The sequence below is a fragment of the Lepidothrix coronata genome, unplaced genomic scaffold (genome assembly GCF_001604755.1).
Source record: "Lepidothrix coronata isolate B3197 unplaced genomic scaffold, Lepidothrix_coronata-1.0 Scaffold35, whole genome shotgun sequence".
In the NCBI taxonomy this organism is placed as follows: Eukaryota; Metazoa; Chordata; class Aves; order Passeriformes; family Pipridae; genus Lepidothrix; species Lepidothrix coronata.
Window position 1 is genome coordinate 6,034,904 of NW_016690215.1, and position 27,101 is coordinate 6,062,004.

Below are 27,101 nucleotides of genomic sequence, written 5' to 3' on the forward strand. Positions count from 1 at the left end.
GCTGTAGATACAAAATCTGCTATATTTAATTAAAAAACATTCATTCTGAGCAGTGGTTTCGGTTTTCCTTGTAGCATTGCTTTCTATACACTCATTAATATCAGTTACTATTTTAAGTCTTATGGCAAAGACTTTTAAAAATTACACAGTTTCAGAGTATTAGAGAACCACACAAAGTTTTCTAAGTGGTCTAGAAAAAAACACCAGATTTAAGACAATCTTTGATAATGCAGAACAGAAAAAAAACCCTCAAAACTGTAAGCTCCAGTTGAAAACAGCAGATAAATAGGGTAACACAATTTGTCCTAAACAGTGACAACTCTGTTTTAAGTTGGCTGGATACAGGCTGCTCTGACTGCTTGGTTCTGGATGTCAGGCCACTGAAATTTAAAATTATTTACATTATAGGCTCACATATACATATATACAAATAGATTTTTATTAGTTACTCATATTTAAAGGAAAACATGACCCTAAGCTGCCCCACTGGAATAATACGTGAATGGGAAATGGTGACTGGAGCCCTCAGAATTAAGCAGAAGGTAAACTATTCATTTAACAGTGTTTCAATTATCTGAATTTCACCTTCAATTACAGACAAGCACAAAGAAACACTTATGAAACTTTTATCTGACTGGGTTCAAAAGTTCAAGATTTTAGTCATCCCTACCCAGGGCTTGATTTTTCTCCTACAGAAGTACTCGAGATACTCAAATGTAAAATTTTCATATCACATTCATGGCTTACACAATCACACCCACTGACTCACACAAAACTGTCAGAGCTACAGAGAAGGTTAATACTGCTTTTCGCAAATTATATTCCTGACTGAAAAGGAAGAAGATTTCTACAAATACAATGAGATGAACATCTTTGCCCCCGTGTCTACCACCTGAAGTAAAAAATGGTGTGCCTTTATGAAAAGCAAACAAAAAAGGGGAAGATGCTCTATCCTCCAAGCCAACATTCATAACATGATGCTGCTGCCTTTCACTGTCATTCCTACATATGTGTAAAAAAGTCCTACAATATGTATACTGCCACAGCCTATCATACAGCATTCTTTAATTCCAATATTGCACAGGTCTTCTGCAACAAGAATTTTTAGAGCTGCTAGTCCTCCCAGGCAGCAGTATTTTAATTTCAAATTAAAGAGTCATGGTACTGTCTTCCAAGATGCCTGAAAGATACAGAACCAGATAAGCAGATGAATCCATGTTGACAGAAAAGCAACTTGGAGAAACAAAGGGACTACATCATGTTCTCTATCAAATACACACTGAGTATATCAAATCCACTACCGAGTATCTCTGGAGAGAGATCAGACACAAAATGCCTCTGGGCTATTTTCACTGCCAACTTCCAATTTCCATCATTTGCCTGTGAAGGATGTGAGGTTATCATTAACCCAGTCTAAGTTACTTCTCAAGCGCAGGCTGATCCCTGCGAACAGACACTGAAACAAGAGATTTCTGCATCATAGAAATAAGAAAGCTTGAAGTGTATGAAGTTCAAACCTCTTGCCATTAACTGCTTTGACTTAATACATTTCATGTCTTTACCTGAACGCAGGACAGTTTTTAGCAGTCTCTTCCCCTCACTGGTTATATGAGAATTCTGCAAGTTGCAATAAGATATACAAAAACGAACAGTTGAATAACTCAGTAAGTTGTTGTTTTGAAAGCACAGACAAGTTCAAACATTATTCACTTCAGATGAACAATGTTGGAATGATTTTACCCTTTTGATTAAAACTTCCTTACATCAGATGTTTCCACAATCTGTCCAAAACTGCCAGATAAGATAGCTACCCTTGCCTACGCAAACAGCGCTCACACACAGACACGACATCAAACAAAACGGACAGTTACAACAATGAACAAACTATTTTATTTTTCTTGCTAGATAGGAACATCCCATTGAAAATAAAGAATAAAAAATATATTCTGCTGTAACACTCTGAATGCTTGAACCTCATGCTATAGCACGCGGAGAAATTCTGGTACAGCAAATCACAGTATTCCCGGTGCACATAGGTGCACACAAAGCCTTGAACAAATATTTATACCCATAATAGTGCCATGTACAAAAATGTCATTCCATAAAGGCCAAACAGAAAATTTAAACATCTTTGTTTTTTTTATGCCAAGGGCAACGTAGAAAATGAAAACTGTTTTCAGTCAATTACTTCCACTTAAACTATATGTGATCTTTTTATGCTGAAGAACCCAAATTCAGCATAATAAAGTGTGGAAGAAATAGTATACAATTATATATATGTATAAACAATATATTGAACATGTGGGGCATGATGTTTTCCTTAAGACATAATTGTTGGTGTATCCATACGGAAGTTAAGTCAGTATTTTTCTAACATAAAGAGAAAATATTCTGTTTCTTCAATGAATGCTCTGACTTTTCTCACTACAAAGAGCATGCCTGTACTATTTGTCTAAGCACACATGCGCCACAAAAGATATGCAAAACAAATTGATATAGATAAACTTTAGTGTCAAATGTCTAATGATGTAATAAGAAAAACAATTCTCAAAGTCCAAATGACTTGCTGAATTAAAATTGCATTGTAGTCACTTAAACTAACGAAATACTTAGACTTGTGAGTCACCAAATTCACTATTTTGCAGCGGTATCTCTGTTGAAACCTGATGAGTATCAGACTACTAGTAAAGCAAGGCATTTTCAAAAAAGGAATTTGTAAAAAATACATTTATACTATATGCTTTCATATAAAAAGGCATTAAGAAATACAATAAACCCTAGCATTTGAGGACTACACCTTCCCTAACAAACAGTTTTTATCACTTTACTATTATATATGGTTTCACTATTACATTCAGTTTCCTACACAGAAAGTATATTTTCTTCTCCCTGATGTATAATACAATAGCAGTGACAACAAACTGTTTTATTATCACCACTCATTCTTGCAGCTTAAACAAACAGCACCAATTTTACCCCCTAAAAAAAGGTTTATCAGTTACATAATAGCACTTCCTTACAGGAAATATAAACCCAAAACATAGTAACCAATGTGTCTTTCCAAAAATATATCAGAATATATGGCTCAGATTTAAGGGATGAATATTCAGGAATATTGCATAGTACAGGGATCTCACCTGTATGAATAAAGACACCTTTTGATTGTTTGTCACCTTCTGACTCCAAGAACAAATTAAACAGGTGCTAAAGAAAGTAATACACAGCTAAATTTACTGGTAAAAAAAAAAACAACAAGAAATTGTACAGTTCTCTCTGGCACAGTGCAAAGTACATATTAAAAACTGAATACGTATGTACACTGTGTATGTATTTTTATATATATATAGTATGTATTTCCCTGACACATACACAGGTACATATAAAAAGCATGAACACACATATCCATGCCAAACTGAGCAAAAAGATGGAATGTTTATGATGTGGATGCATTGTTCCATTGAAATCAGTTCCTCCCAGAAATGGCTGTTTACACAGCCAATATGCCGTTCCATGAAACAGAAATATTTATTGCCTGCATAAATTGACAATATACCATGTATTTGTCCTCATAACTTACTGAAGGACTGATAATCACACTTTATAAAAGCTTATATTTGTATTAAGCCCTCTCTTCCATAACCCTTCCTCTCTTCTGGAAGACCAGACAGAGTATTCACTACAGAGATGAGATCTTCTATTTCAAGTTTTTCTTGCAATATAAAAGTTTACAGCCACCACTGTAAAAATTTTAAACACCTGAAGCCAGTTTATTTTATTATTTCCCTTTGGGATTCAGCTGTTTTGGTTCTGAATATGAACACATTGGCTGAAGCCTGTAACACAGAACACACTTTTCAGGATTAGGAGAGCGCTGTTACCCGACCTGCCCACACCCAGTATGATCAACTGTCCTTGCCTGCCAACTTTCTGAAATAGTTCACAAAAATACCAGGATGAAATACAAATCACTCCCCCCCCCTTTTATCCTGAATGTCTTTTTAACATTTTGAGAGCACTTTCAAAAAATAAAGACTATTTATATCAGCAAAACAGTTTCAAACAAAGGGGATGGCTGTGAACCTGAGAGCTTAGTGTGATACAAACACACACATTTGTGGTATCTCCACGGTCTAGTACTTTCCTTGTTTAAGTCGTTCAATGTGGTAGCACAACTTAAGGGCAGGCCCCAGCTTCAGTCCCATATATTTCACTATCATATCACTCCTGAGTAAGAGCAGTGCCTTCCCATCAATTTCCTGCAGAAGGAAGAGAATAAACACAACATATAACTTTAACAAGTTGCATGGTAAAACTGGAAAGTACATTATATTTCTTTATACTGTCGTAAAAAAATGTCTACTATATATAAAACAGTAACTTAGTATAACTTTATAGTTACAGATGACCACTGAAATTTAATTTATTTTAGCATTTTTTAATGTATGAGTAAGGTATTGGAGTTGTTAAAGAAAGAAAAATATAGTAAATAAGAGAAACTGACCAAACAGCCCTCAAAATTAGGTCCTGACTGGGAAGAAAAAAGCGAGCGGGTCGAGGGGGAAAAAAAGAAGCTGCAAAGGAAGGTCTGTGCAGTTAGAGATTAAATGATCCAAGCGCTGAGGCCTTGCACTGAACCTTGAACACAGCTGTGGGAGGATTTTGGCATGTGCATGCAAACAGTCACACAGAGGAAGGGGTTATAGACCATCTAAATCTGTGAAATAAGACAGATCTATGTCCATGTCGAACCAGAGAGATTGTTAGGATCAAGACCAAGGACAACTTAGTCAGATTTTAACAGCCTGACTGAGAAGCTGCTGAAATATGACAGTCCTAAGCTCTTAGTATCATTACATACTGTAGACAGGCAATTAGTTTCATAAAACACCATAAAGAGGACCACTCTGTCTTATTTTTTTAAACATAAACCTGACAAAACAAGTGACATTTACCGTTGTTATACAACTAAGAATAAAACATAAGACAGGAATCTCTATTAAAAGTTATTTTGAGTTTTCCTTCCAATCCAGCTTACTCAGAGATTTAACTGTTAGTAGCAGATGGTACAGAACATGGGTGAAATACTACTACAGAGAAAGCCAACCTCTTTTTGGAGGGCCATATATACAATGAATTAAGAAAGCAGCTCTTTGCTGAGCAACCTGACATAGAAAAGTACAGCAAGAAGGTACAAGGGAGATCAAAACCAGCACAAACTGACACAGTTTCTTTCTCTAAAGATAACATCTAGTCAGACCTTATGAAAACCTGTGCATTGTTTTTCCAAACAGATGAATTCAACATTTCAATTGATTCTCTGAATTCTAGTATTAATGACCAAGTGTTCTAGCTAACAAGGGATAACAGCATCTCTACTTTGGGACGTTAAATCTCTAAAACAGGGGGGCCAAATGCCCCGTACTGTACATGGGAATACCATTTTCTCTTGAGATACCAGGGACGTTGGCCATTAGAACTTGGGTACTTCCAGTATAGGCATTATTCCATATATGCTGGAAAGCACTGGCTATTTACTTTAGTCTAACAAGACTGGAACACAGAGAAAATATACTGCAGGAGGAATTTCAGGTGGAAAAATAATTTTCAGCCTCCCTCTAATATACACGTAGAGTCTATTCTACCTTCAAGTGTAAGTAGAGTGATAGACACGAAAGCTATGTTTTAAGACATTAGTGTGACACACAATCTACTAGAAAGGAATGGATATGCATCATACATGTCTCCTAAAGAGTTCTGCATGTGGAGCCAGTGCCTGTGGATCAGCTTCTTTCACAAAACGCACCACTTCCTCTATTGACCAGGTGGAAGGGTCCTTATTCAATATTCTTGAAGGTTCCCTTTTTAGTGAATTCAAATCCGGTCCAGTTGTGGAACTTGCAGCTTTTAATATAAAAATATTGTGAAAGGAAAAAGTATCACTTGTCTATACAGGGATAACACATTTCATTTCAGGTAAGACACTTCAATATTAACTTTTGGCTTTTATTACGTGCTCTTTGCAATATATTAAAATGAAAGATGCTTTATTTTCCTGATAGTGAATTGTTCCTTTTGTTTTTAAATGCCTTCTATAACTGCAAGTATTTACAGCAGCACAAACATTAGCACTGTGACATACCTAGAGGGATTAGTTTGACTTGTACTTGGCTCCTGGGTCCCAAGACGCTATTGACTGGGAATGTGGTAAAGTCAATTTAAGCTGTGCAGACAGAGGGAGAGACAGTAGGAAACCCTATCCCTGTATTTCAGCAACATGGCAATAGCTGATAAGACGCTCAGGAAGTGATATGCATATAGGCCCTGTCTGGTCTGGCTTGCTGCAGGTTCTGTAACAGCAGCAAGAGGAAGGTGCAGCAGGCAAGACCCGCCTCAGCCTGCACAGCACTATTAGTTCTAACAGGCTTAAGTTCTGCATTTGCAGTTACATTAGCAAGCCTGACATGCTTGGCAACAGCACGTTTCACTCCATATGCAAGCTTTCCTATGGCAAAGAAGTTCTTTATTCATAACTTTGTATGTTAGTAAAAGCAGTTACATACTTTGGAAGGTTTTGTATAATTGCATACCTTCAATTCGCCTCTGTATTCGATTCCTACTGACTTCACAGTAACTGCTGCTCCCAGCAGAGCTCAAAGACAGACTGCGCAGGATTGGGGCTGAATTTGAGGTAGCAGTTGCTGGTTGATGGGAATTTCTGTAATATGCAGCACTTCCTGCCGTACGGTACTCTGTGGAATTTCGACAGGTTGGGCTTGACAGATTTACAGAATTAAGTGCAGAATCCATAGAGTCCTCAGAAAATCGGTGTTCTTTGGAAGTGCTGTTTTCCTCTATAGGCAAAGTTTCTGCTACACAAAAAGGAAATATCAATATGTTCAAAGTGATGGACGTTATACCTTTATTATTTAAGACCTTGCTATGTTCTCTTGAAGACACTGACAGATTGTAAGCTTGTTAACCAATCCCCTGTGAGGCAATCACTGCTTTTGAAAGTTTCCCCTTCTCCTTAAGTAATCAGTGGTCTCTTACTGTATTTTTAAAACTTTTTTTTTTGTAGCAAAATATTTAATATGTCAACTTTGAGACAGCCTTCATAAATCATTTCAGTTGTATTTATTGAATCCTATGAACAGGGAAGTGACAAAGGAATTTTTTTTATAAAATTGTCTAGTGTTAATACTGATACATCAAATAATTTTAGTCAAGAATTTTCATTATTTTTAAAACATATTCTTAAGAAGCTAACCATTAATATTATGTAACAGTTATTTTGCAAGACATTTTTAATACAAATAAAAAACTCATGTTAGCTAATAATTGTCTAAATTGCTCTAAACAGCAGAGGGAGGCACTAACTTCATAAACAAAACAAGTGGACAACTGTTATCTATGGATCCCAAAAGGTTCAGACACAGGCACCATTGTTAAAAAGGGAAAAGGTTACAGGGAAAGGCATAGAAGGCTGTGAGTGCCCTGTACAGCACACTAATGTAACATGTTTTTGACCACAGTGCTGTACCTACAGACCCTTAGTTCTTTGGACAGGGAGGGGTCTCAGAGTCTGTAAGCGCAGACTCTGGAAAGTTAAAGGTACATGTAAATTACTGAACACATGGAGCAAGCAAAAAAAACCTCAAAAAACATCAGATCTCATGAAGGGAGTATAACAATATTCTGGTTCTTACAATTTATCAGCTAATTTTTAGTCTGCAAAAGGCAAACAACATCCACTCAGAAGACTTGTGAATTTTTAGAGCCTCTCAATACTGTTTCTAAGCAGATTAGCTAAGTTCAGCAGATCCTTTCCCCTGTGGCATGAGAGAGGAGCCAGGTTTGCTTGATTACTGAAAACTCCACTCCTGTTCAACCCAATTCAGGTCTGTTTGGGAGAAGCATGCTATGTGAGGGGAAAAAAAAAATCCCAAATCAACAAGACCACCACTCCATTCTCTATCAATCATACATACTCCTCTCTGTTTGCATCAGGCCAAGCAACAGCATGAGAATGAAGTTGGAACCACAATGTACAAATCTGTATGAAACAAATGCTGCTTTGGCAGGAGAGTTAAGAGCTGGAAAAATATAGCTAACAGGTTCACAGAAGTGTAAGCCCCACACTACCATCTTGAAAATTACTCTAGTGAAGTTATAAAACATATGCTAGTGAAGCAGCATATTCTTTGGAATAAGAACTGGTATATTCTGCGAAACAAGTTCATGAAATAACCTTTTTACTACCCTCTTATATGAAAACTTTCAAGAACTTCTTGGGCAAATCCTGAATTAAAAATAAAGGAAGAGTATTTTCCTAAAAGAAACATCAAGCTTCTCAAGCATGCTTTCAACTTGGTTCATGAGGTCTTAGGTTCTCTGCTGAATCCTGTTTAAACGTGGAGTGCAGTGAAGAACTGTTAAGTGTATTTTGGTCCTCAGCCAGCATAATCCTGGGAGGGGATAAAGGCATTCACAGAGCCAGCTCCCTACTTAGTGAATTCAGTAAGGCAAGATCACAGTCACAGAATCATTTAGGTTGGACAAGATCACTAAGATCATCAAGTCCTACCATTAACCCAGCACCACCGTGTTCACCACTAAACTAAGTCCATGAGTGCCACATCTACGTGCCTTTTAAATACCTCCAGAGATGATGACACAGCCCAGGCAGCCTGTTCTGATGCTTGACAACCTTTTTGGTGAAGAAATTTTTCCTAATATTCAATCTAAACTTTCCCATGTGCAACTTGAGGCCATTTCCTCTCATCCTCTCTCTTGTTACCTGGGAGAAGATAGCACTCCCCACCTCCCCACAACCTTCTTTCACATAGTTGTAGAGAGCAAAAAGGCGGAAGTGGCTCAGGGAGCACTTCCACCAACTCCCTCAGTACCCTGGGTAGATCCCATATGGCCCCATTGGCTTGTGCATGTCTTCAGTGGTGTGTCAGGTCCTGACCTCAGTCCAATTTCCCCCAGGATTATAGAACCATAGAATTGTTTAGGTTGAAACTGTTTAGGTTGAATCACAGAATTGTTTAGGTTCTCGCTGTCTTCCAGCTCATGAAGGTTGTCCAGCTGTCTTCCAGGAGGCTGGGTACATGGAGAACAACTGATCTTATTATTAAAGACCAAGGCAAAGGAGGCATGAAGTACTTCAGCCTTTTCCTCAACCTTTGTCACTCTGTTTCCCTCCACATACAATAAAGGCTGGAGATTCCCCTTAGCCCTCCTTTGATTGATGAGAAAAATAAGAAAAAAATTTTCTTGTCTTTTACAGCAGTAGCCAGGTGAAGTTTTATCTGGGCTTTGCCCCTTCTAATTTTCTCCTTGAATAACCTCACAGCATCCTTGTAGTCCTCCTAATTTTCCTGTCCCTTCTTCCACAGGTCATAAACTCTCCTTTTTTTCCTGAGTTAACGCCAAAGCTCTATGTTCAGCCAGGCCAGTCTTTTTCCAGCATTTGTCTTCCAGCATTTGGAGACAGCCTGCTCCTGCACCTTTAAGATTTCCATCTTAAAGAGTGCCCAGCCTACCTGGACTCCTTGTCTAAGAGACAGTGTAACATCATTTACTAAATTCAATACTTGTCAAATAAAAAAAGCTTTTATGGACACAAGTCCTTCTCTTTCATATAAATAATTCTAAAATAACCACTGCAAAACTTTATAGTTTGTCAAACTTCAATCACAAAAGCAAAGAAGAAGCTAGTAAAATTTTCAAAAAAACAAACAGGAAAATTAACTCATATTTCTCAGAAGTAGTTACAGCAACTTATAAAAATTAGAAACAGAAGCTATCATTCCATAGAATTTCGGAAAGATTTTAAGAGATGTAGTCAATGATGAGCACTATAAAATTAAAAGCTAGCCAACCAAGGGAAAATTAGAGCTGTAGAGAATGAAATCACTAACAGAAATCTCAGTCCAAAGCCAAAAAGCAGAGGTGATATTTTAAACAATTACAGCAAAACTATTTTTGTAGCTTTCATAGCAAACAAGCAGGAGTCCAAACATAGGATTTTTTTTGAGAAATAATTGTTTCACATAATCTTTATCAAGATTTCTGAAGACAAAAGATTAAAAAAATTGACTGTATTTCAAAAGAATTTAATTATATTTATTTCAATTATATCCCAGACTTCTTTCTGATGTTTTATACCCTAAAGTAAAAAATAATAAATAGGTCTGGGAAAGATCAACTCTGCTTTTTTGCCCTAAGATACCCGCATTTGAATTTATCTTACTGTAAACTCTCACATACACAAGGTGGGAAAGGTGGCGTATTTCCCATCATTTTTTAGGGAAGGCGTTCGGCAACTATAGTGTCCAATCCACCTTCTGTTCCATCCATCTAGCTGCTCTACAAACATCCAGCAAATGGAGCTTTGCAATCCATGGAGTGACACATTCCTCCTACCTCGACATTTTGAGCAGTTGTGAATAACAGCGCTCAAGAAAGAGGTGGGAGGTTCCACTGCAGAATGCCTGATCTCTGCACAGATTTAATAAAAGGCCAATAAGAGGCCTTATGTTTCAAATGTAAGGATGACAGTATACTGTTTAAGCACTGAAGGCCTTAGCAGGAATTGGATGTCTTGTTTTCTTGAAGTTCTTCTGAGAATTAGAAGCCAGTTGTTCTGTCTCATACACAACAAAATGATGTAATCAGACACAGTAGTAAGAACACTCTGTTTTCAGGGGTAGGGAGTCTGACTTATTCTCCACTCCCTCCTCCTTTATCTTTCATAACTTAAAGAAGAAATTGTTAAGGAGCAAGAAAGGCAGTAAAATCTGCAAAACATATCCCTGAGCAGATCAGAGGGAAAACGAGCTGTTTGAAAGACCCATTTCCCACAATTATTCCATTTCACCTTCAAATGATATTTCGAAACAACTATTTTAAGACAACATCAATGGAATAAGAAATTTTTGGGGGCAGATCTTTCTTGCTAACCAACCCATGACTGACCGCTATAAAATTGCCTCCAGATTTTCAGTGGAGGACATTGCTCTAATGGAAAACACACAACACTAGAGAACACTCTGCCTCTTGAAATGCAGAAAGCACAAATTCAAACTTTTGAAACCATGGAAAAACACTTATTTTAATTGTTTTTTATCCAAGTAACTGCACTTTACAATGAAGTACTGATCTTAAAATGTATTTTAAAGACTTCCTCTGTAAAAGAGATCCATTACAAACAAGGATTAAGAAGCACAATGTGCACTCATGTTTACTTTGAGAAAGATTTCTAGCAAGATAAACTTAAACATTTGTTTTGCTCCAAATGAAACAACTTCATTTGAGCATAATTAAGTGCTCTACACTTATTATGTTACCTACCAGAAATATCTGACTTAGGTGTACAATGTATCTCTGGAATTAAGCCAGTGCTTCTTTTTGAAAGACACAGAAATCGATAATCAATGCAGAATTGTATATAATAACAGCTGCAGGAAATACAAATATGTGAATATGCTACATATATACAAAATAATAAGAGGTACCATTTTAAATAAGATATCATTTGGAACATTTTAATTTTATATCCTTTTTTGCTTTAACAGAAGAGATTATTCTGCCCCCACTCATGCTGATAGATACAAAATCACTTCAGGATCACATAAAAAAGGGGGGAAAAAAGAAAAAGAAGGAAAAAACCTCATCCCCGTCATATTTCAAAAAACAATGTTCAAATATCTTGTAGCAAGAGAAAGTATGTATCAGATGGGATGAGTCAATATCATCAATTTATCACAGCTGACCAAGTTAAGTAGCAAATACAGAGTAAAAAAGCATTTTGCTGTGTCTCTCTCTCTGAGGTTTAAACCTAGAGGCTTTACTTCACATCTGAGGCAGACTAAAATTAGACATATGCTCAGTTACTGCAGTTCAATTGCAGCACAAGAAAAAAGTGCTATTTATTAGTGAACAACATCAACCTAACAGTCAGCTGCCACAGGAAGACTATGCCACTACCCTGGCCACAGCTGCCTTGGATTCAACCCTTCCCTATGCTCACCTGAGTCCACAGTGAGTCACTCCAGAGAAGTAAACTGCAAGACTCTTAACCAGAATGTTTTCTGTGCTTTTGTTCAACGGTTCAGCACACTAATCAGCCAGAGAGAGGGAGTAGGGGTGGGCTAGGACTCAATGCGGGGACAAGGAGGCAAGGAAAGCAGGAGCAGCACAACTTTCCCAGGCAGCTAGCCATAAACTCTGCTAAATTGTATCATCAAGCTGCACCCTTACTCACTTAATGACCTCTGCCTAGAGTTAAGAGTTGCTTCCAATTTATCTCCTAACCCATTTCAAGGCAATTGGTTTTCAGCCATACACGAAGTAGGAGGCTTCATCTGTCACCTATGTGCCTGAGCCCCTTCGCAGAAAAGGCTGCGGGTTTAGGAGAAGCACTGCTGTGACTTGCAGTAGATCTTCCCTAAGTGCAAAATCTGTGCCAGTGATCAATAATTAACATACTTTCACCCTGACCTGTCAAAGGCTAGAGACAAACCAGACACATATGTTGTACTCAGTCCTTTTTGACTGGAAATACTGAAACCATAAATAATCCTCATATATAATCCCGACATAATGTAATTACCTTCAGATGGATGAGCATCCTTTCTGGGAAGTTTAGGGGAAAGAGGAGCAGTATATGGTGGAGAGTCCTGAGAGTATCGTTTAGCATTCCTGTTTTCAGGTATTTCTTCTTTGGCTGTGAAGAGGAAAGTCACCATGTATTATTCCAGCATAAAGCTGCTCATGGGCAAAGTCCGGGGACAAAAGCAAAGACAGACATCAGCCAGTCACCAGGTTACAGCTCAGTTTCTTGTGTCACACAGCCTCAGTCATTTCAATACGAGCTTTCTAAGTTGAATTACCTTGACCCTGTCTACTTATTTTTCTGAAAAGAGTTAAAACTAATGACTTGCACATGACAGATAGGATTATAAATTTAATTCCTCCATTGGAAAGATGAAAAAACCCCATATTTTCTAAAGCAGCACCCAGAAAACAGACTCAACTACCAGACAGCTGAGAGGAAGCTTCGCTCCCAATATGAATCTCCTGAAATTGCCCTGACAACAAGGCCATCTCAGCTATGGCTCCTGGTGACTCTTGATCTGGGACTTGTAACAACACATCCTGCAAACAATCTGTTGGGAGATGTTGGGCAAGTCATTTCCTCTCCACTCTATGTTCCTGAAGCAGCAAAGATACTGGACTCACAGAAAATTTCACAAGCAGCCACCTGCAAAATCCACCTTTTCTACTAGAAGACCGGATCGTACATAGCAGAATGTAAAATTTTTGGAGTCACCACTAAGTAAGGAGAATAAAGAGAAAAGAACCTTTTCCTAATATTGGAAGGGTTAGACTGAATTGCCTTTCAGGGCAAGCCCCTTCTCATAGGCAGCAAGTATCTTTCAGTAAGTTTATTTTATGATCCAAACATAATTTTTAACAAATAAAATGTGAAGTTTTGAGCTTGTCTTTTTAATGGTATCACAGTGGTAAAGTACATATGTTTTCTGGTTTGCCTACAAGGAGGAGTTCGCTGAACAAAATTATTTACACCCATGTGGTATAAGCTATCCCTTCCGTCAAAGCACTACCACAGTGGAACCAATCCACTAAGAACTGAAGTGTATTAATTTCAAGCCATTCGCATCCTAGAAAGACTAAAAATTTACATTTTATAATTCATAATTTCACCGCATTTCTCAAAAATACCAGCACTTGAAAGTAGCAAGTGATTAACAATACCTGGCTTGTTCCTATCATACTCTGTAGGACTATGTGCACATCCCATGTAAGGGCTGAAAGGCTGGCTACTGAAGAGATTATCACACTGCAGGCTGTGGCAGAGCTTCTCCAAGAAGCGCAGGACAAATGATGCACTGTTTACAGAAGGAAGATTGATGGCATGCTTTTCCCCATCAAAGGAAGCTGTGAATAAGAAGATTACATCACACATCGTAAAGTATAGTAAAATACCATCATTAACTTAAAGGAGAAGACATCCAGATTTGATTTAAACCACACAAGACATGAGAGGAGTAAATAATTCCAATAGTTTAAAAAATTCACATCCAAAGGACTGATTGTACCTTCCATTGGATCCATGTCAGTTTAAATTTGCTCTATAGGAACTAGTTTTAATAAAATAATTTGGGATTCACACTAGTATAACAAAACTTGCAGCTATTTCCTCACCACCAAAACTTTGTGTAATTTCTGCTACTTGCTTATAAAACAGTAAGCTTTCCACCACCTATTTGCAGGAGATAGCACACAAAAGACCCTTTAAAATATTTGCTAAAAAAAAAAAAAGCCCAAACAATTTTTTTTCTTTTTTTAAAAAAAGAAGGAATGAAACAAACAATTTTAACATTTTTTTTCTCAGTTTCTAACTGAAGGGAGCATACTTGTGGTAATGTGCTGGCATCCATTACCACTGAAATTTTCACTACGGAAACTTTTGCCATTTATTTTATCACTAGAGAAATCTATGCTGCTGTCAGCACTACAGTGGTCAAGCTCTCACTTATTTCAACAAAAGCTAGGTGGCAGAGACACCACAACAGCCACAAAAGAATCTGTAGTCTTTTAAACCGAGTGATTACAAGGAGCCAGGACATGTGCCTTATGTTTTTTCCTGGCTGATCTCCTTCCTTGCCCCTCAAACACAGTGTGGCAGCTGATATTTTTCCTTTTTTGTGCAAATTAGTAAGGTTTTGAAAAGGCTCAATACTACCAATATATGGATAAATAATTACCATTACATCAGCTGAAACTTTTAGTTACTTCTGATTAGAAAGACTTTACAACAAAGCAGGAACAAACTTGTAACTTAAACTAAGCACTGAAAAGAAGCGGCACGAACACCAGGTTTATGCATCAATTTGTCTTCTTGGTTTTCAGCCTGTCATGCAGTTTCTGTTGTTAACATAAGTTTCCAAATGATAAGCAGAGCATTAAAGGATCACATTTTGTCGGTAGCAGATGCATTAAAAAAATTTTAAAAAGCCAGAAATGACATGAAAGCCTTTATTCACAGATCTGAATTAAGGAATATTTCCATATCGTGTTGCAAAAGAGACAGATAATATACACAAAACCAAAGAAAATGCCCAAGCCTAGCATATTTTAGGCTTCCTTAGGAAATCTGAAGTGTCAATTACTTACACTGTTGATGCAAGGAAGCTTCTGATTAGAGTTAATGCAAGTTAACCAGCTAGCATCAACAACATGCTCCCTCTCCCATCTGCTTTCATGACAGACTGACCAATGCAAGTGCTTGAAGTTTAAGAGTCAGTACTACAGGACAAAAGTGTTTCCATGGCCTGTCGGATTTTTCCAGGCTCCAATGTTCAAATGAAATGTTAATGATTAACAGTCCCACATGTGGCTCAGACACAAGGTCCTCTACATCCTGTTTGGGGAAGGGGTCTCCAAAGGCAAATTTTTGCTTGGAACTCAACCAGTTCTGGAGAGCAAATGGGCTGTGAGACCTAGCACAGCCTGACCTCCTGACAAATTTACTGCAAGGTAGTAGTCAGCTACAGCAGAAATTTAAAATGCTTTATAATAGCTTAATGGATCTTCCTATATGACTTTGGAGAAATGACTTATTCTATATCCCTTAATTTCTCATTTTGAAAGAAGTATTGGAAAGAATAATGTTATTTAAAAGTTGTCAGGAGGATAAAGCAAGAAACAGCTGAGGCATTGTGAGTGTCCCAGCAAAACATTCCATGGGGAAAATCCACAAATAAATATTCAGTGCAAACACAGCTCCCCTGTACTCTGAACACCTCAGGGGAACCATAAAAACTCCAACCAAGGGTGTGTGATCTAGACCCACAGGCTCAACTGTCTGCTCTGCTTGGGGACAATATGAGCATCTTTCTTCCCAGACAAATGCTAGGGGAAAAAAATTAAAAAGAGTACTTTTGAGGTGAAATAACCTCAACCTTTAATGATATATAAACAGGGACTGGAGCTTGTGTGTGCAGTCCCAGCCCCCAGGAGTCATACTCATTTCTTTACCTTCCATTGGGTATGTTTTAAATACCACATTCGAGACAGAAGAAAGACTGAGAGTTAAACTATCAAAAAATGTGTTTTTCTGATAGTGATGAAACTTATCCAAGAGTCTGATTTTAATTCTGTCTTGAGAAAATTTATCTGACCCTCAATCTATTTCATCCCACCAAGCACCATAGTGTCTGTACTACAGGGAGAAAAAAGGGGCTGACACCACCACCATAATGGGCTTGCTAATCAAGCTTTTAATTTCCTTTCAGTTATATTTGCCTGAATTGAAACCTTATGCATCAAGCAAAAATAAAAGGGTTTGTGCCTTTGTTTGAGTAAGAAAAGATGGAAAAATTCTAAATTCAATTTTATTCAAAACAATTATTTTCCTTGGCAGCTGAACTGAAAGAACCCCCTAATTATTCCACAAATTCTAGCAAGATTATTTTATCCATGTCCTCATCAGTACAGTTTCCTCCTACAGCAGGTATAAAACTTGCCATGAAAGCATCAGTTCCCCAAAAGATTTAGATTTCTTTTCTTGTTTTCTGCTGCAACATCCTTTTTTCTTGTCTAAAAAAAAAACCTAAACAAAACGTGAACAACAAACCACCCACCAAAACCACTTTAAATCAAGAAAAGCTACAAGCAAATACTCTTAAAATTTCATTCTGTAATTCCTTATTTTATTCTACTCTTGCTTTCCTCTTCTTCCTTGCTGTTCATGCACACATATACCTCCAATGTGCTACATTAATCTAAGTCATCTTTTGTGGTTCACAAAATATAACACACAAACTTTTGATACAGTGACAGAGACTGTTTGGTCACCTGCTTCTCAGCAACCTGTTTGACAAGCCAATGAGAAGGCAAGAGCTCAAGAACACCAGAAACCCCCTGGGATCTTGTGGCTCACTATCACCTGGACCAGGACTCTACTTCAGGAGCAGTCTACATCACCAGGTTCCTCAAATACAGGGCTACAGAGCTGATTTCTCTGAATACAGGCCTTGGGGTGAAGCCAGATGCAGAACAATACTTCCTTTTTGTGAAGAATTTTTGAATGTAAACAATCCACAACTTCATGAGAAATCTGAAATTTCTTTCTGCTATTTGAAATACTTATTTTCAACTACTCAGTCACAGCCCAGAGTCACCACTGGCCTATGATTTAGTCCTTCATGATAAACAATCACAAACAGAATACTGGCAATGAACATCTCGGTGCATTTTGCTGTAGAAAATTGACTTGTCTGAATTAGGTACAACAAGGAGTTAATAATATAAAAAACTTTCATGGTATTGCAAAAATAAAACAGTATCAGTTTCAAAACCACACATATACAATGCCATTAAACCTTCACTACACAGCTGAGAAGCAGCATCCATTTTGTGAACAAACTCATGGGGATGCCTAAGCAAGATTACTGTAGTTCTGCTGTACACAGGTTGGGGTGCTGCTTTTTAAATATTGTTATGCAGCAACATCTTTATGAGTATTTAACTGAACCTCTATTCCACTAATCATCTTTCACATCTGGTGTTAATCTAAAGAGATTAAAGTCATGCAAAGTCTTTTTATCACCAGTGATGGAATTATGAATTGATGTGCTAACTGCTATATAGAATATTTCCTAGCCTAGAAGGAAAAAAAAGTCAAGAGCAGCTATTCAGTTTGAGATATAAAGATAATTTATCTACAGACCTGCCATCAAAATGTAATAGAAATAAACCTATTCCATATTAGGGGACATAGGTGGATGAAGATCGTGCTGCAGTTCTGGGGAAGGGGGTAAGAGAAGCAGCAGCAACTTTAACATGTGGAATCACTTGCCTGGAAGCTAAACAGATTAGTTTGAGACTTGTCACTCACTTGGTTAATGCATTAAGAACACCAAGTACGGATAAGATTATGCAAATGACTTGAATTAATAGAGCTGATTACTTCACTTGTACTGAGTTTACTTTACAAACATTTAGCTACAGCTGCTAAATGAGGTGCACAAGCTCTGCTTAGTATAAGAGCCTAACCGTGCATATGGAATTTAACACTGCTATTGCTAAATTCTAACTTAAAGAATTATTCAAATCACTCTGAATCCAGAGTGAGATAGATCACTCACCACCAGTAGTGAAGGAGTTCACAAGTATATGTTCTTGCCTGTGTTTACATAGTTACAAAAGTGATATAAATTCATTGTAGTTCTTCAGTTCTTCTGCCCTGCCTCAAGTTCACAACCGAGTGAAGAAACAGAAGAAACCAAGCATCTTCACATACCAGTTATCATTTCCCCTCCGTGATGGCCAGATTTCAGAAATCCAAAGACTGTTTTGGCTTGATAGGCACAATCCACACAAGCCTGTACAGCCTGCTGAAGTACCACATTGACAGGACCTGGTCCAAAGTGGTCTGGAAGCTGCTGAACCTTCTTCTTATCCAGGTGAGGCCCAGAATTTCCATGTTTGTTGACATAAACACACACTGAAAAGGTACAAGCCATATTTACTGCCAAGAAACCAAGACACGTTTCCAAGTTAGAACTGCAAAGTGTCATTTTAGTTTTAATCTCGAGGAAAAGATGTGCTGGTCAACTCAAGAAGCTGAACATGCACACATGCTTTCAGAGCATGCAGAAAGTGCTCTTCCGCCGAGGTTCTCCTGCCTGAGTACTAAACCCACTTTTTCTTCCTGTTCTCTGAAGCCCTTCTCTACCTCACTAATGTAACAAGACTCGTATTTTGATATCTCTGCTCATACACTAGTTCCAATAAAGTATGAATTACTGGCAGATACTCTAAATGACTAAGACACAATTCTAAAAAGCTGGTCTGACCAAGTTACTGTCTAAATTTTTTCCTGTTTAAGAAGTTGCAACAAAGAGAACCCTATGTTATATACCTACCACTGATGCTCATTCTGAAACACTCATATGGCACTAACATATACATGCACACAGGGCCATCATACACACACAATGGCTACTGAAGGCCTGTACCTTCAGAAGATCCAAACCTCTCACACGTGATTCCCACACTGTAACACGGCCTTCTCTGCTAAATAAAATAAACACTTCTCTAGAAACACTGTAAGCTTAGCACAAAAAAAACCATACAGGACTTTTGAAAACACTTTTTAAAGAAACAATGTGAAATTGTCTTCCAAAGAGACTTCCAAGGCAGAAAAACATGGGAAAAAGATGCAACTGATGATTTTTTTTTCTTGTTCAACTTCACTATCACATGACAAAAATTGTACCCAAGACATTATTACAGCTTAATAAAGAAATGTGCCTCTGTGGTGATTAAACAATCTAAACATTCTATTACACAAAAGACTGACATTTTCTGAACTGTAGTATGACTTGCACTTAGATAAAAACCAGGACTTTTGAAACTGAAGTACTTCCACAAGAGTCCTCATCCATATCTGTTTACTCTCTGATGTCTGCAAATTGGAGGAAACCTATTTGTACAAATAATCAAAGCTACAAATCAACAAAAATAGTTTCTATAGCATCTTCTGTCTGGGCTCAACAACAACTGCCTTCCAAAAGGTTTATTTTCCTAGGAAAAAAGTACATGTTTTCTCCTCATCCATGACTGAAATTGGGAGTGAGAAGAGCCTGACAACTTCAATTGTAAAAACAGGTTTTAAATGTAAAAAGGCATCCCAAACAAAATTAGCATAATTTATGGCATTTTTAGGAAGATCCGAGATTTCATGTGACAACACAAAAATTGCTTCACAACAGAGTTACCAGTTCCTCAATGGGTTAGTTCATTTACTAACTTATTTCTTTTCTGCCAACTCTTTTCAAAATGCATTTCAAACATGAGGAAAGAAGAATGTATTCCCTCTGATTCCCTTTACTGGGTTTTAACAGAGTTGTTTCTTTTCATGTAAGGGTATACAAAGATAAAATCTCCATTTTGTTATATTACAGTACAGCCTGCATGATATCAGAATATCATTGCTACATCTACTCCTATTTCATACATTAGGCAGTGGGACAGACATGAAAGAACTGTACAGTTTCCTTCTTCAGACAGGAACAAACTGTCAGGTCTAGCAGATCTATCAAAAGCCCCTGTGCCCCAGCACTTATTGCTGTAATGCAGGCATCAAAATACTAGTTCTGCAAACTAACTCTGGTTCCTACAAATATCTTTAAAAAATAAGGTAGTTGGAAAATGATTTAGTAATAAGTTTGTAGCACATTTGCCATAAAATGACACTATTATTTTCTTTGACATGGAAGCCATTTCAAACATTTTTTTCTTTGTCTTTTACCTGTGGATATAACTGCTGCAGTTGCACCAGACAAACTAAATCCATCTTTATGTATCTGTGTAGTTCCATTGTCCCCCTCAGGAGATGACTGAGGAGAAGGAGATGCAGGAGTTGGTTTTTCTGGCAAGATTTTTTTCTGTTTAGAGAAAAAAAAACAAAGTCAAAATGTTTAACGTTTTTAAAGAGTCTGCAAAACCTTTCTGCTATCAGTTACCATCTTAATGAATCTGTGTGGTTCCTTATTACACAAGTGTCACACACAGGAAAGAAGGTAAAGTTGTGGAAGGGAAGATCAGAAACTGTCAGTTTGCATTTACAGCTACTTTAGTAACGAAGTAGAAGATAAATGACTTATAAAGGAACCCATCTTTATCTAAAAAGTGGGAAAAGAGCAAGCTTTCTATACAAATTTATGAACTCTTCTAAGTGTTACAAAGCACAGAAGTGTTTTGGATTATTTTCCTGTCCATGCCCTTCCAATCACCTGGGTTTATCACAACTCAAGTAAGTTAGTTGCGCTGTGTATATATTGCTATAAAAAACCTGAGTCACATCTGAACATCAACATCACAGCGAACCTGCATTTTCCCTCAACTTGTTCTGAAGGAGCTGGAATTCTCAAGTAACTGCTTTCAGGAATAGGTGCTTCATGAAAGATATCAAATAAACCTGTCATTACAATCCAGTCATGTTGTTGCCAAAACCTTTCCCGTTCCCAAACCAAACTTATTTGAATCTTATCATATGACAGACAACCACCATTTGCAGCACAGAGATTTCGAAATTGGTCAGTGTGCATTATCTTTTCCACCTGAGAAAAGGAGAATATTTTTGTAATTTGGTTTGGACTGGGCTTTAGAAAAGAGATGTGCACAAGAAAGACCTTTTTAATGTGGTTTGACATACTATGAAAATACATGAAAATTAAAGAAAGAATAAATTAGAGTTGATCACTTCTCCCTTCACTACTTATTCTCACATGAGAACAGATAAAATTCTCATTCTCTCACCTAGTAAAAATTAAGAATATAAGAGATTAGTCAAGGTCTTGACACTGCTGAAGGCAGCAGAGACTTGTGGTCATATGGTAAGGATTTACTGTTAAAACTGATAAATAGTAAAATAAAAATTCAGTCAAGTCCCTAAGGAAGGCTAAGCCCTCTTCCATTTAGCAGTATTCATCCTTCACACTTTTAGAAGCAGCATATTTTCCAAATAATGTATTAAAAACAATATAGAAAGCAATCAAAACATACACTTCCCTAAAAAAAGCGGTGCTTAACTTCTTCACAGCATCTATAAAGAATCAATTAACTTCCTTCTGAAATCCAGGGCACTTTGAAGAAAAATTATGGTCCTCTTATAGTTCAGAGAAGATAGGTTTCACTCGAGAAGTGCTTAGCAATATGGCACTGGTGGAATCACTACATAAGGAATAGACTGCCAAGGTTTGGCATTGCATTGTGAACGAGATGAGGTGGCACAGGTTAGATACAAAACCAAGCAGTGATGTATTACTTGTCAGGAATTGCCTAAGTATCTTCACACTGGGTGACAGAAAGGTCTCTCTCCATCCTTAATACAGGGAACAAAAATGGACTTGGGAAGATTGAGCTTTTGATCTGAAATCTAATATTCCTGAAGGGCCCCTGGAGCAGGGGCGGCAGTTGTCCATCACCATGCTGGAAAATATGGGTGGTCAAGTCAAGGAGAACGATGAGGAAATCGGGAAAAATATAGCCATGAAAACAAAATACAAACACTAAACTAAGAGGAACCATCTGCTCTCCATACTAACATACAAGTGTGGTGAGGCCAGCCAGACATCTCCTACCTTCTCCCTCAGAAGAAAACATAGCACATTACAGTTGCTCAGCTGAGGCTCTCATTTTGTATCCCACACTGAGGAGCAGCAAGCTGTGTGCCCAATGCCATGGTGTTTCACAAGGCAGGCCATGTTCCCAGCAGGGCTCAGCACGTTTCCTTGGTCTGGCTGTTGCTGGCTGGTCCCTGCCACTTCTGTCTGCCTGCAGAGAGCACTGCTCAGAGTCTGGTACCACTGGGCCAACTTCAACCACTGGCTTTACCCTGACGCTTAAAAACTCTTTTTGTGAGGTTGAATTTAGGGCTGTTACGCATACTCAGACCAAGGTGTTTCCTCAAGAAATTCTGAAAGGAATTCTTTGCACTGTTATGCAAATGTACTTTTAAAATATAATGAAAGAGATGTAAAGAGGTTTCTTCTTCATTATGACAGAGTAAAAACATACAGTGCAAACTGTGAGAAACAAATGGAAAACAAAATCCATCATGCATCTCCTGCTTGTAGGGCAGCTTAGAAAAAAATTTAAATAAAGGAGAAAAATGACGCAAGGGCTCAACATTCCTAGCTGTGCAATAAAAGTTAATATCTGCACAGTGATAAACATTGCAGCATAACAAACCTAAAAGGGCAAAGAAATTCAAACAACTACAGAGTAACAGGCATAGACCAATCTCTCTAAATACAGAGGTTTTGAACTATCACACAGCCAGCTCACACCTGAAGCACAATTATTCAGTCTAAAATCTGGAGGAGTTTTTTTGGATCAGTCTTGGGGGAGAAAGAAAAAAAAAAAGAAAAAAAATCACTTTCAAATCTCTAGGCACATACCATTTGCATATGTCCTGTGAGGTATACAGGCTGTATGGCACTCCATGTCAGATACACTCTGTGCACAATTCCCACAAAGCTGCATTTCACCTCTTTACCCTTATGCCAACAGGTGTAACAGTCCAAAGAAAAGCTTGCACAGATGTATAACATCTTGGCAATTTAACCATGTACCAAAGCAATAACAACTTTCTGTGAATTCTCAAAAGGAGCTAATTTTTCAAGTTTTTGATGCAAAAGTTAATGTAGTAAAACTCCCAAATTAGATACATCAAAACTTAGATTTTGCGAAACCAACTCTGTTGCCAGAGGAAATCAGCAGTGCACAGATTTCACTATGCATCTCAGATTCACTGCCCCAAGACAGGGAGTGTCAGCAGTAAACCCCCATTCTCCATCAGTTCCCCCAGGTACCTCACACAGATCAGGTGTCAAATGCAGTGCTCCAAGCAGACACTTTGAGACATCCAGTCTGAGCCCAGAAGCCTCTTCTAAGGGCAAGATATCTCCAACTATTGTTTCAAAAGATAGATAAAGCCTCTCGATTTCTTTTTAATGAGAGAGAGAACAAACTTCATACGTGAAAGTGCGCATCCTGCCATACCTGAGTAAGACCTTAAGATTTGACAGTCCTGTGTTCAATGCTGTACTTTAAAACCTCCCCAGACTTGTGGAGAACACGCCACCCACTAGCTAATGCTGAACGGAAGCACCCTTCTCCTCTTTAATCTGTGCCTCTGTGCACTTTCATACACCAAGCAAGAGACAAACAAAACTGGAGACCAATCCCATCAGTTGCCTACCAGTTTGGATGTCTGACTGGAAGGGGCAGGCAGCAGAGAAGACAGTGCTCAGCTTTCAATTTCTGGTCCCCAAGATCATTTCTTATCTTGTGGTCATCATTTCAACAAAGTGCTGCTTCCAGTTTTGTACTAGAGAGTTCTGGTTACGCTCTAATAATGTTACTTCACTAGCACTTGACACTGATCAGCACTGTCACTGAAGGGAGAATTCCCACCTGTGCCATTACTTCACCCCTTTCCACACATCACTAGCAATAGATCCCACAGCCCACACTGATATAGAGTGAAGGAGAAAAGCCGCAAAACTTCTACTCTTTTAATCTTTGGAGGGGAGTGGGTAACGAACACAAAAAAAAAATCCAACAGTGTCCCCCACCTCCCACTAGTGCTAATGCAAAGGAAGAAGGAGTAGATTGCCTGAGGAAAGACACTGCAGGATTGCTACTCCTCTTTGACAGCCTGCTGTGCATGAGCAAGCCTCAGAAAATAGATCGTACTTCCACAGCAATCCAAATTGCCTGAAATCTGTCCTGCTGTGATCCTATTCTTCCTTGCAGCAGCTGTAGCACTTGTGCTTTTTTGGGGTGGAGCAGACAAAGAAGGAAATAAGAGGGACGGATGTTGTGCTAGTTGTCTACCAGTTGAGCTCCCTGAACTATCTCACTCAGACAGGTTACCCACCAGCACTGGTACCACATGGGAGCGGGAAGTGGGGTGAGGGTACAGCAGTGTCAATGTGTACCTGATCAAACAGCTCCACTGCAGGTGAAGCTGGAGGCAGCTGCCAACACTCAGATCTGACTCAGCTTGGCAGGGACAAAGGCAGAAAGGCATCATGTCTTTCAGACCAGGGCAGAATTAGGCCCACACCTAGAGAAATGTTTTGCCTGAAAGAAGCTTTGTGCTTCATGCTAGTAGTATCTCCCGGATTAGGGTGTATCCACGAGATTCATTTGGCAAATCCAGCTGTATGCTTAAGAAGCCTAAATTATGCAACAAAGCCCTCACTGTTCTTTTGTTTCTAACCCAAAACAAAACAAAAAAATAAAAAAATTACACACGCTATATATATGGTTCAGTAACAAACTAACTCGGACTAAAAAGCTTAAAGGCTTTCCTGGCTCTTGCAATTTTACTGGGAATGGCTATTCCAGAATAGCATTTTTCAACACCAACTACTCACCCATAAATAATTTAGTAATCTTGTTTGGGAATAAAATAATCCACAGACTCTTACACTGAAATATTCCAGGATAGCTATTCTAGATTTTTTCTTGTAATCAGTTGCTGAAAACAGTAAAGCCCTGAAGGCTGAAGAGAAGACAGAAAATTTAATAATAATAATAATAAAAAACTCACTCCAAAATTTTGCAGTACAAAGTAAAGTAGTAGATAAGGACTAACCTTTTTTCCAGGTTTTAAACTTTTTTTCCTTGTTTTAAGATTTTCAGTATGAGAGGTGCTTTTTGTCAGGGGAATATTTTTAGGAGACCGGCCCTTCTTGGGAACTGCAGACTGTCCAGGGGGTTTGCCCCGACCTGGTTTCCTGCCTCGCTGTGCTGGTACTGGAGCAGATTTCTGTGGAGACTGCATTGAACGCCGGGTCACTTTGGAAGGGGAAGATTGGATTTTTGCACTGCTCTTTGTAATGGAAACTGAGGAAAAACAAAAACAAAAGGGAAGGGGGGGAAAACCTCAAAATGAACAATGGAAAGCAACTTTTCTAACAAAGGCTTAAAAAAAGAAAAGTGTACTGCACAATTTACATTGTAAAATAAATATACTTTGTATTTTGAACTTAAGTGGTTGGCATGAAACTATGTAACTCTATTGAAGCCAAAGAGAGAACTCTTTGTACCCATTCTTTCAGAGGAACTTTCCTAAGAGAAAAACGTTCAAATAAGAATTGGAAAAAAAAATAACGAAAAAAAAATAACAAAAAAAAACCCAAAAATAATTAATCCACTCACCTTATAAATGCTTCCCATAATTTAATTATGATATTTATAAAGTGCCATTCATCAAGAAGGCCTTCATGAAGAAGGCTAAAAACTATACAGCCTGTAATATATCCCCTTTCCTCTAAGAGCCGTTTCACAATTGCAAGACATGCCAACAACTTCCAGGGCACTACAAAACAATTCTGAGCGGCAAAAAAAATCAGCCCACTGACAACGAAAACTGATGACAGGTAAAAAGTCATTAATGAGCATTTCTCTGAGATGCCAGTTTAGAAAGTTAAGTTTACATAACTAGACCCAGATTTTTCTGCCTCAAAGCATTTGGAAGAAGGACATCCAAAAATCAAACACAAAGTATCATTTTTATTCATTCTTTACATTGAAGTGGTTTTCTCCCATGAAATGAGTGAATCTCCCATCCCAATACAAATTCAATATGGGATCCCAATAGATATCCACTTGGATATGATCCAATATGCATATGATCCAATATGTATTATAATCTGGTGTGAAGCTGCAGGATGTGATCAGATTTCACTGAATTGAACTTCCTAGTTAAGAGTCTTTTCCATCCAATTCACTCTTCTCTGAAATAACAATGATGATTTTATTTTATCTATTTCCAACCCAACGGACAGATTAAAACACTAAAAGGATGCCAAACAGAACCTTCATATAAGGACATATCCTCACTGAAAAGACGTGCCACACCATGCTATAGTGGCACCTGTGGCCAAAAAAAAGCAAATACTAAGTCCAGAAGGCCAATAAATATTCCATTTTGTTGACCTGCTTGCTGGCAGGCAGATAGATTTTACAAGTTGCAGAGCAGGTAAGAAGATGAAAATAGGAAATTTTGTGACATCAAACCACCCTTGTTGAGAAGTATGATAAAGAAACACACAACATATTTAAGCCTTTACGCTCAAAATTAGCTTTCTAGTATCACACTGCTCCTACCACAGCCTTTTGCATCTCACTGATGGTGAAACTCAAGTGATTTACCATAACCTTAAATACTATGAACCTAATGTGACATAACTTTGAAGTATTGCAAATTAGGGTTCAAGCAAGCTTTAACTACGTCAGTCACCAGTGCCTGATCCAAAGCACTAATGCAGACTGGAAGTGGAGCACACGGGGCTGCTACTTCTGGATTTTTGTGATTTTGGAATATTTCTTCTCCGAAAAGATAACTATGTTGAGGCTTTCCGGTAACAAAGGAAAACACAAAATAAAACACAAAGATAAATTTGAAATGAGATCTCAAGAAAATAACACATATAAAGACTGAGTAACAGTTTTAATGTCTAGCTCTCTGAGTGATACTCAAC

At 38.0% G+C, this 27,101-nt stretch overlaps 1 protein-coding gene across 7 annotated transcripts in view; it reads right to left on the reverse strand.

Annotated features, from left to right (window-relative positions):
* Window positions 1-2,319: 2,319 nt before the first annotated feature.
* Window positions 2,320-27,101, reverse strand: part of SCML2 (sex comb on midleg-like 2 (Drosophila)) — a 70,057-nt gene continuing 45,275 nt past the window's right edge. For 6 of the 7 annotated variants that reach the window (XM_017812347.1, XM_017812349.1, XM_017812348.1 and 3 more), the window contains 8 exons: window positions 25,211-25,461; window positions 20,351-20,486; window positions 18,338-18,541; window positions 13,786-13,968; window positions 12,620-12,733; window positions 6,588-6,869; window positions 5,738-5,901; window positions 2,320-4,256 (listed from right to left, as the gene is read on the reverse strand). In XM_017812347.1, coding sequence (XP_017667836.1) covers window positions 4,131-4,256; window positions 5,738-5,901; window positions 6,588-6,869; window positions 12,620-12,733; window positions 13,786-13,968; window positions 18,338-18,541; window positions 20,351-20,486; window positions 25,211-25,461 — 1,460 coding nt within the window. In that variant the 3' untranslated portion in view covers window positions 2,320-4,130. The remainder of the gene's footprint in view (window positions 4,257-5,737; window positions 5,902-6,587; window positions 6,870-12,619; window positions 12,734-13,785; window positions 13,969-18,337; window positions 18,542-20,350; window positions 20,487-25,210; window positions 25,462-27,101) is intronic. The other variant, XM_017812351.1, reaches the window with a different exon arrangement.